Genomic DNA, 11,093 nt, shown 5'->3' on the forward strand with positions numbered 1-11,093 from the left:
TACTATTTCAACCTTACAATGACTTTGTTCTAATTATTGTCTGACTTTATAGGATTGCTGCATCAGCAAATGAAACCAAAGGCATTCATTTGGTGGGGTTGATGCTTGACACATTTGTATCAGTTACTCAAATATTAAGCGAGACTTGTGTAGTTTGTTCACGCGATGGCTTTTCCGCATTCTCACCGACGGATTTGTCATAACATTAGCTGACTTGTCAGTCTAATTTTTTACAAATCCTCTTATATGGATGAATCCACTTTATCAGGCTTACGGTGGTTTAAATGTGCAAGGACAGTGAGTGGCTGCCGGAGCAGAGCACACCAGAGACGTGTGTGTATGTGGGGGGGTATTGGAGGTTCAGTCTGTCACTGCAGAACGTCCTCACTTAGTCTTGAGGCTTTAACTGAGTAAAAGCCACCTTCTTGAGTCAAGCTTGCTCTCCGAGTGGATCTTTGGTTGTACAAGATGGTGTCCGTGGGTTTGAAGTTGACCATCACCTGGCTGTGGCTTCTCCCTTCAGCGGTGAGTGAACAACCTTGACTCTTATACGTCAGAGTTTAAAACAATATTGTATGCAATATTTTTTTGCAAGCTGTGATTGGCATTTATGAAATAATTATTCCTGGAATGGGCTCTGATTTAAGTCTTGTGATGGAATTCCTCTCAGGTTACATTGAGGGACGAACCTTAAGTAGACTTCTTACCTGGAAAACGACACTTGAACAGTCTGGAGCAGCATTTTTGTGTCACTACTGTTTTGCAAATTCACAAGTGGTTAAAAAAAAAATAACTATCTGATGCAGATAGTTTACTTCGAGCAAAAGATTTACCGGTATATAATCACAAATGCTTCTAGTTTTTTTTTTTTCATCGTTTATGTCAGAGCCTACCTACTGTTGCCATCTGAAAAACGATGTGGCTCTGGGGCTAGATTTGCACTGCAAGTGGCACATTTAATATTATTTGTTGTCAAGTAGCATAAGTGGGGTATGCATCACGGCAGCAGAAATACTTTTAGGGAAAAAAAAAAAAATATGGTCTTGGGCACCTTCAGATCCAAGTCAGGCCTCCAGAAAATGCATATAAGAATGTGATTCACGCTGACAAGTATCGCGTAAACATACAGATTGGGTTTATACCCGTCAATGCAAGCTGGACTCCATCAAAATATGCCGATTTGTGACATACAAAATATAAATTGTACACCCTGCGTCTACATATAAGACATTTTTTAAATTAGTGTGAAAATTTTGTTCAGGGACACGTAAAGCCATCTCTGATTAAAAACTACTGTTGATCAGTGTCATTAAAAGTAATTTGAGCAAATGTATTATTTTAGAAGTGTGCCTCGAAGTGTTAGCCCTTCACATTAATCAGAACCCAAACAGGAGCTCTCACTTCAAAAATGTCGGAGAACCCTGTTTTGGAATACTGTCATATGCCAAATTTGACAAGTGAGCTCTTATATATGCTGCCTGGCAATCAATGGTCGTACAAACATGGTTGCTTGAGACAAAACTTTTCAAGCCACTGACAAAATAATATCCAAAGTAATTACCGGTATACATCTCAGGCCTTCTTTAGGTATTCATCCCCCATCCCCTCCTAGTGTTGGGCTGACTCCGAAAAACTCTCACGCCGAAAAACCTTGCGCTGGTATGGCGTCACAGATCCACTGACATGGTTGTCACATTGTACACTCTAATTGGGCTCGGTGAGAGCAGCCCATGTCGCGGCAGCACCTGCCTGTGACACAGCATGCAACAGCGGATGTGAATTTATAACGTGGACAAGGTGGCTGGAGGTGATGCCGTTTAATGACATCCCGCTTGAGACATGTTGATTCCAAAAATATCGAGGAGAATGCAAACCTCCGTTGGCTGTGGGCAAGTTTTCACTGAAAAAGTTTTGCTTCGTTGCTTCCATCCATGCATTAAAAAGTTATACCTGTCTCTCACACCGGAGTCAAACTTTTACTTGCAAATAATTTTTAATGAGAGCAACTCCAGAATGAGAAGTGGATTTCGCGCAATTCATTTGGCAGCCTACTCATCATTCTGTGTTTTGTCAGCATTGCTATTTTAGGTTAAAAAAAAAAAAGTATGCTTTTTCCACCAGTACACAATACAGTATTGGTAAATAAGGGGAAACAGTAATCACTCTTCAATTTTATTCATATTTGTATATTACAATAGATACAAAAGAGATGGCTTTTTTTATCAGTAGCCCTCATGTTGAAAAAGTGTTAGCGCCGCTGTCACTTTCTTTTGTGACAAGTAACTGTTCATTCATGTTTTGTTCCTCAAAGGGCCAAGAAACAACCAAAGCCTCCGACTTGCCAAGCCAACAATGGAGAGCAGCTGAAGTAGAAAGAGGTGCCGTTGTTGGAGCAGCGTTGAAGGTGAAGCACATCTCCAAGGACTTACAGATCATCTCCACCAAATACAAAACCCCCGCATATGGATCTCTTGGTCCGTACGGCTGGTCACAGAACTTTTCTCAAGTTCTCGACCAACATCTTTACAATCCTCAGTCCAAACCTCACCCAAAGGTCTCTCCGAAATCCAAGAAGATTTTGGGCTGGGGGGACTTTTACTTCAATGTGAGAACATTAAAGTTCAGTCTTCTAGTGACCGGGAAAATCGTGGACCACATCAACGGCACGTTCAGTGTCTACTTCCGCCACAACTCTTCTCATTTAGGGAACATATCGGTCAGTATTGTTCCACCTTCGAAAGCTGTTGGGCTGGAGGTTCTGGATCCAGGACTGCCAAGTATTCAGACCAGGAATTCGGTACTGTTACCAGATCTGGCTTCCCCCTTGCAATCCACAAGCTCCGCCTCTCCAGACAAGCACAAGCAGCAGCAGCAGGACTTAATGGTGACGACTGAACTCAACTGCCGCATCGAGTACCAGAGAACAAACCGGTCCAAGAAGACCAAGCCCTGTATGTATGACCCGGGTCAGACGTGCTACTCCGAAAACACTCAGTCCCAGGCAGCATGGATCTGTGCTAAACCTTTTAAGGTGATATGCATCTTCATCGCCTTCACTGGTACTGACTACAGACTGGTGCAGAAAGTTTGCCCGGATCGCAACTTTCAGGCAGACCAGAACCATCAGCACTTTGGATGACTGGTTCAAACTGAAGAATTAAACTGTTCTTCAGTTTTTAAATTGGTTGAATGGACAGTGTAATGATCCATTCCACTGAATTATTGTAATTTGTGTCTCCTAAAAAATAAAATGTATGATTGTGCAATAACATCAACTGTATTTATTTTTAACAAAACAAAGTGTCCTGCACATTGATCTGATTGCATTTGAATACAATACAGAAGATTCATTTTAGCAACATTTACCACTCTGAAAATTTTGGAATAGTCCACTAGTCACATGATCCTCTGGAAGTAGCATCGTTCAGATGCTCTGCAGGCCATGAGAAGGCTAAAAGTAAGTTCACTCATTTAGTTTCCTTATGGTTACGATATTTTAACGACCACTGGGGCAGTTCAAGTCTCAGCACACAACGTGTGTGTCAACAAGGTATTTCATGTATCTCTGTATTCGATACACTAAAAAGTGCCTCTGATTACCTTCAGTCCTGTTATCAAACGTAGGAGTTTCAATATAATAAACAATTACATATGCAAATAAGGGCGGCTCGGTGGGCAGAGAACATATATTAGCAAGATGGATCGACGGGAGCGGGATTTGAAACACACGCTAAATTAGCTTGACTATCACGATGGCTTGTTTTCCACTCTTCCGGCAGCGTTTCCATGCTCCATACGGTGCAGCCACGAAAAGAGTCCAAGTGTAGACTCCCTAAAGCTTGGCACGTCTTCTCTTAGTAAGTAAGCTGCGTAGGGGCGACAAAAAAAAACGAATGAAAATGACAAAAACAAAGACAATACTCAGGAGCACGCTACCACTCGTCGGCGCCATCTTGGTAAATCGCTGACATAGATCCACCTTCCAGTTACATCTGCTCATACAACCCAAACACACCTGCTGTAAATTGAGACGACTAGAAAATCAAACACAATTAAATACGGTGTAAATATTCAATAGAAATATTGTGTCTGCCTAGGTTAGCTTTATTTAAATGAATGAGAAAGGAAAAGCTATATAATGTTTACGAGTTGTATGATGCATTATTGTTCTATCTTGTCGCCTGGAGAGCTATTTTTGTCCAATTTGTGCGTCTGTACATGTGGGTTGTTTCAAGTGTGTAAAAAAAAATGGATCCTTTATAAACATTAAACTGCACAATTGATTTCAGTGAAACGTTGTGACGGTATGGAACATTTACCAATGAAGAACTAATTAAATAGCCATAGAAATCTTGGTTTGGGTCGGTCCCGTCATTTTACATCTCTATCACACATTAGGAAGCATCAGTGAGTTTATCTCGGTGTGTGTTTGATAGCTGTGATTATCTCAGGTCAGCAAAAGGGGAAGCCAGCGCTGCAGACTATTTTGCTTTGACGGTTGACTGTACAGCCTGCTGCGCTTTACGTAAGACGTAATACACCAAAGGCTTAGGAAACATAATGACGCCAAAAGATGAAAGGAGACACACTTCAATTATGCTGCAACAATAATTTCGTGTGTTTGGACAAAGCAACACACAACTAGAAGCTGACTGACAAACAAGCTCTAACATATTAACCATGACAAATTTTCACTATCTTCCATAAGCATGTCAATGAAAAAAAAAACACATTTAGGCTTGAGCTGCCTTTTATTCAGTGAATTGTTTAGAACTTCAAAAGGTCCATTAGTTCCACTCCCCTTGTTTCCAACCCCCTGGGTGAAAGTGTATTATGCGGTGTGATGAAAGTGTTTTTGCACAGGCTCGCTTGCCATGTTTACCAAAGACGCAAGCTGAGCAATCACGCACAAACAACAAAAAGAGGCAAATCGTTTTTAGTTGAGAAAAACATTGGCGGCAAAATGAAAAGTTGCACTATATTCTGCTTAGCAATCGTCCTTTCAATTTTCATTTGGTAATCAAAAAAGTTACTGATTATGCTGTAATTATAATCATAGTAATAAAAAAAAGTGATTGATTTTCCTCAATTACATTTTTAGGCTGAGATCAACGATATTAAATGAAAAATAAGACACAGAACTGAGTTGTTCCGGTTTACATGCCCCATGCAGCCGTTTGGTAGCAAGTGTCAGTAACGATTACATTAAAACGTTTGCTTTCTTGCTGCCGCAATAATTCAGGACCACGATCGCCATCTCGCAAAAGATCCATCAGTCAGCTTCTGCCTTGAACTGACTCGAAGCGGCACACTGACATGTCAAGTGGTTTCATGCACGATGGTACTTGACCGCAACTTTTTTATTTTTATTTAACTTTTTTTAATTGCCTCACATTGGGCAATACCTGTAGAGTTTTATGTCACTCGGGCAACTTTTGAGGCATGAGACATCTCTGGAAAGTTGGATGCAGCAGAGGAAGCGCAGTGCCAGAAAGGATGAACACAAGTGTCAAAACTGACTGAGAGGTTGAGATTTTTTTTTTGTTTTTTTATTTCCTTTTCCACAGTTCCACCACACCATCTGTCTCGCGATTGAGATTTGACACATGGTTTCACTCTGAGTGCGTGTCGTGATTTTGTTTTTGTTTAGATTACATTTGATTTTGTTCCATAGTCCAGTGTCCTCGTGTGCTTTTGTCTTCCTCGTTTGGTTTTGTTCCCGACAGAACAATGAAATACTTTTCCACTATAGATAGTCGTTAATCTGTGAATCCACTGTGACTATTTTTGGTGGTGTGCAGCATTATTTTTTCCCCCCCAATTTCAAATATGTACCTTGGCTAAATTAAATTTGGGAAATACTGATTTAGAGGATGCTGGTATGGCTGAGTTCCTCCCAGTATTACTGCAGGAAGGACTGGAGTTTGCCTTTGCCATCCAACAAGAACAGCTGGAAACACCCTCACTCTGCAGCAGAATTCAAACTCTGCACTTCAAATGTGCTGCAGGTTGCTTCTGTAGAATCTTTCAACAATAGCCAGCACTTTTGGGATGTTTTTTTTTTAAAGCTGTGGGAGCCTTTTCTGTGTCTTTGTGGCTCACTGCCACTGTCCCAGCCTTGGTGCAGAACAGTCATCTAGCTACTTTGGTTAGTCACACCATCATGCAACCAGACTGCTTTCAGATGAACTCGAGCGCCAACTTCCTGACAGCTGAAGGAGGCAGGTTTTTCGTTATGAAGACTGTCTTTGCATGCTGTGGAGGCCTGGCTGTGAAGGCTACTAAACAAAAAAATGGATGCTTAACCTTATTTCCTTTGAGTACTACTTTTGGACAACAATCGTGGGTTCAATCAAACAAGTGGGTACCGCTCATATCAATTTTAAACATCTAAAATAATTTTTGAAATGTGAGAAAACACTCATGATGGGAGGGAAAATCATCTTCACTCTAACTCCAATCTACGAATTTCTTTGAAGGCTCTTTTGGTGTGAATGAATGTATGAGAGCACATTGCACTTAACAGTGGCATTACCAATGATATAATAGATTAGAAGCAGATAAAAAAGTAGGTCATCATCAATTTCCCCGCAGAACTTGACAGCTCTGAGAACTCAAATTACAGTAGTGCTTTCACTACAATCCCGTGGCATCAGTGCCACCAGTAGGCGGAGCTATCCGCCAAGACCTTCCCCTGTGGAGAGGCTACAGTCAACGAACTCACTGACCAGATGGCTGCAGGGCGCCTCAGATTGCTCCATGGGAACATATTCAACCATAAATCAGAAAACAATGCTACTGTGTAGTCTTTTGCTACGCAAATTCTCCCATCGATTTTACTGTGTCATTTACGTACCTTCATAAAGTGTACACACGCTGGTTGGAGTGACTTTGAAATGAAGGCGTTCAAATGTCGTAGTGCGTGTATTCACCCGGAGACTTCAGCATGTTTTCCACACTCAGGAAGCTGTACTAAGGTTTCGTGCCTCTTGAAGGCGAAACATCATATTGCACGTTTTAATTAAATGAACTGCTTCCGTGCAGGTGTGAAATCCATGGAAGTGAAGCACCCGCGTGTGGGGCGAGGCATGTTGTTTGTTACCAGCTCACTTGCTCTTCTACAATTGAAGACACACATTCAATCATGAGCACTGTGCTCTAATTAATTAAAGGGAAAGTGTGTAACGTTTTTTTCACTGTTCATTATTTCAAAAACCCACTATTATTTTCAATAATATGCCAAAAAAAAAAAGTTCTATCACATCAATGGTTCTTTTTTTTAAGGATACAGGAGGCTGCCATGTTTTGCCACCAACTTTCTGCTACGGATACTGAAAGGAGACAAACTTGGCGAATGTAGTTCCTCAGCATGACAATTACAGTATGTGTAAAATATAAAAATTTAGGCGCTTACTGTGTCACTTAAGGGACTCACTCCTAGAAGTCGTTTGGGGTGACATTTTGCTTGCACCGAGGCTGAAAGAAGTGGTGCTGGGCATTTTGATGCGCTTTAAAAATAGGTCATTGAATTCCTTTAGCTCACCACTAGAGAACACTAAATTAGACACAATGTACCTTTAAATTACCCGAATGTATTGTAAATATAGAACGCATACAGTATATACAGTACATGCTCCTTCAAAGTAGCCTGTTCGATGAGCCTATATGTCACTGGCCATGGACTCAGACTCAAAATTTGTGTTTGCTATTTGTATTCACATGAATGAACAGGGACGAAATGACCTCAAATGAGTTGCTAATTGCACTTTACCCAAAAAACACTTCATAGTCCAACAAATGAAAAATCACATTTGATGAAACTAGTAAATGGTAATTGCAGTTCACCTATGGAGCACTTTGGTGTCTAAAGTGCTTTATAAAGCCTCATTCATTCACATTAGAATATGTATGTATTGAACCAGAATGTACACTCACGGATTGACGCAGCAGCGTTAACATATGGAAAGGTTTTCTGTTTTAGTTTAAAACAGACAACTTCAATTTCCATTCGTGGCAAATCCAAGTCGAGCAAGTGAAAACCCTCCCACATTTTCGCTTAAGCCACAGGTGCTTCTACTCGATGGGTCTGCTGGTATGACGGCATGAGAGGCCAGCAGTCAAGTTACAAAACCAAAGCCTTTGATACAGTCCCTAACTGGGCTGTATTGACTGAGTTTGTGAACTTAATGCTCATCCATCTACCCATGAACTGCTTTATCCTCAGGAGGCTCATTGGGGGAGCATGCAAACCCCACACCGGAAGGCCGGGGCCCAAAATCGAACCCATGACCTCTGCACTGTTGGGCGGACATGCTAACGAGTCATCCACCATGCCGGCCTTAATCCTCATTAGCTGGCCAAATATTCCCATAAAACACGCAAGTGCTTCCAGGTGCTCAAATGTAGCACACTCCCACGCATGTGCACTCCCCACACACATTTATGTACATTTTCAAGTAGTATTCATCCTTCGCCGCCCACTCTGTTAAAGTGGGTTGTATTGTTTGCTTTCCAAAAGCAGCACAAGTGTAAGTACCTTTAGGTTTTGGACTTTTTGTCGCTAAGCCCCTTTTCAAATTCTTGAGGGTGCCATGAAGGCTTTGTTGCCGGCTCTGGAAACTAAACCCCACTGCTTATATCGCAGCACTTGAAATTTTTAAACATTCGTTGTTTTTTTTTAGCATGACAATATCAATGTACATCTGTGCTGTGTTTGTGAATTGATGGCAAAGTGTGCCTTGAAAATGCAAAAAAGAAGGAGGCAGGGATCTTTGTAGATGATCAACACAGAACCAGCATGTTACACTGCTGGCATTTCCTGTGGTCATTTCCTTTCAAAGAAATAACATTAGGGAACAGTTCAAAGAAAAAAAAAACAGATATAAGATAACTGGAATTACAGCATCACACTAGGAAGAAAATAAATAAGAAAGTTTCACGACACCATATTTGCTTACTTAAGCCCTCAGCTGGTGTTTTATTCCTTGTAAACGGAAAGAAAAACGGTTTTATTCGATCTTGCCGGCCATTTTATGTAACGTTTGTTGTCATTGCTGCACCACCACCCCTTTGAAAGGACATTGGTTTGACTGTAGATTGATGATAGACTGTAAATTTCCCCAGTGTGGGACAAATAAAGGATATCTTGTTTCTTGCACCGCTGTTGTCTTTTCAGAACATGCAGGACTCAAGGTTGTTTGAGGTTAACGAAGACTAATGAAAGAACTAAAACTGAATTTGATTTTTTTTTTCGTTATTGAAATAAGATAAAAATGAAAGTGCTTTAAAAAAGACTAACACCACACACACACACATATATGTATATATATCTATATATATAGATATATATATATATATATGGCATAGCATTAAAAAATAAATCTACTCAAAGCTAAAAAACCCACTAAGAATTCATTAAAACTATCAGAATTAAAAGAAAAAAACTAAACTCCAAACTAAATGAAAATTAACTAAAATTGAAACTATTATTACCCTGGTACTAGGACTGCAATTCCTTTTTTTTCTTCCTTTTCTTCAAGGAGCTATCACTTCAAATCTTTTTCACAAAACCTTTGGTGAAATTTTGAAACATTTCTTTAACATAATAATGAGTTTTTAAAATATCTCAATGAAAGAAACGCAAAACCTCAAGTCCACTGTATGCTGCTGCTGCCTAGTGGAGCATTAAATAATTATTTTGCCCCCAAAATGAATGGACCTTTGTTCCACGCCTCATTGCTTCGCATTCGAGCTCAGCCTTTCCAGTTTTCCCTCCCAGTGGAATTTGTCACATCCACAGAGGCTGACCAGCTGAAGCACGGATCAAAGGTCGGGGGAGCGTTCAGGCCGATCTTTGGCAAACACACATAAACAGACGCAAGGATGCACGTCCTCAGAGATGCACAAGCAACATTACAAGAAAAATAGTGTCTCATCCCGCGTCGCATCCGCGCCTGCTTCTCACGACCTGACTGCTGCTTTGACGCGGCATGTGGGCGTCCCTCAGGGAAGACTCCTATACCCGCAGACATTCTTCATGCGTAAGCTTATTTACCTCACTTCAACTCCACTTGGGCTAAAAGGAAATACTTTTCATTCAGATTACTCACATTGTTGTTGTTGTTCTTTGGGAGGGGGGGCACAAATGTGAGAAATTAGCCAGAGAAGACAATTAATCCTTTATACGGCAGTATTGTTATTTTACACACATTTTTCAAAGGTAAACATGAGATAGTAAGAACCAAAATTTGAGAGTGAATGATTTTATTTCAGATTAATTGCATACTGTTTTAATATTCAATTTGGAGGCATTAAAGTACTGCTTAAATTATAAACTGTTTATGAAGATGGGCACAATGGTAGCGTAATTGCGACTGTGTCAGCCTCACGCATCTGTGTGAGTGTGTGTGCCAAGTTGTTCCAATGTATCAACAGCACTGTGCAGGGGGACTGCTGCATCTCTTTTTCTGATCAAAAGAAATTTGAATAACAAGCGTGCTGTGCTGTACACACACCACTCTGGGTGGTAAACACAGACACACACACACACACACACACACACACACACACACACACACACACACACACACACACACACACACACACACACACACATGCATGCACACACACGCATGTACACGCACACACACACACACACACACACACACACACACACACACACACACACACACACACACAGAGTTAACAGATGGACCTATAGCGTATCGTGGAAAAAGATTCTTATCTGACACCAATCATTGACTCCAGTCAAATTCAGTTGGGATCGAGTGCAGCTCACACAACTGCGTGCAACAGAAAATGGATGGTTTGTACGTCGCTTCTATCAATGACAGCCTATTTAAATATTCAACTAATAACTCTGCGGCTGTTTTCATGAAATTGCTAATCAAATGAATCTGTGAGTTTTGTAATACACACATGAAACAACCTAGCATGTTGTTGCATGCTTCCATCTCACACTCATGCCGAGTATGGCTTTCATCACCGCGGCAACTCAGGGCAGAATTGAAAAATGGCTCGCTCGCGGTCATATTTTCAGAAACACTGAAGTCACATACTGTCACAAAGATGTA

The 11,093-nt window shown here is 40.8% G+C and overlaps 1 protein-coding gene across 1 annotated transcript; it reads left to right on the forward strand.

Annotated features, from left to right (window-relative positions):
- Window positions 1–112: 112 nt before the first annotated feature.
- On the forward strand, window positions 113–5,386 carry LOC109517803 (neurexophilin-4-like). Its single transcript, XM_019873183.1, has 2 exons — window positions 113–525; window positions 2,312–5,386. The coding sequence occupies exons 1-2, from the start codon at window positions 469–471 to the stop codon at window positions 3,137–3,139; spliced, it is 885 nt and encodes a 294-aa protein (XP_019728742.1). The 5' UTR covers window positions 113–468; the 3' UTR covers window positions 3,140–5,386.
- Window positions 5,387–11,093: the final 5,707 nt, after the last annotated feature.

Source organism: Hippocampus comes, unplaced genomic scaffold (assembly GCF_001891065.2).
Source record: "Hippocampus comes isolate QL1 unplaced genomic scaffold, H_comes_QL1_v1.1 scaffold28, whole genome shotgun sequence".
Lineage (NCBI taxonomy): Eukaryota > Metazoa > Chordata > Actinopteri > Syngnathiformes > Syngnathidae > Hippocampus > Hippocampus comes.

What these genes read in the sequence shown, in the direction of transcription:
- LOC109517803 (XM_019873183.1), top strand. Translation starts at nt 469, where the DNA reads ATGGTGTCCGTGGGTTTGAAGTTGACCATCACCTGGCTGTGGCTTCTC. An exon ending in TGTGGCTTCTCCCTTCAGCG is followed by an intron (nt 526 to 2,311) that starts GTGAGTGAACAA and finishes TGTTCCTCAAAG; the next exon opens with GGCCAAGAAACAACCAAAGC.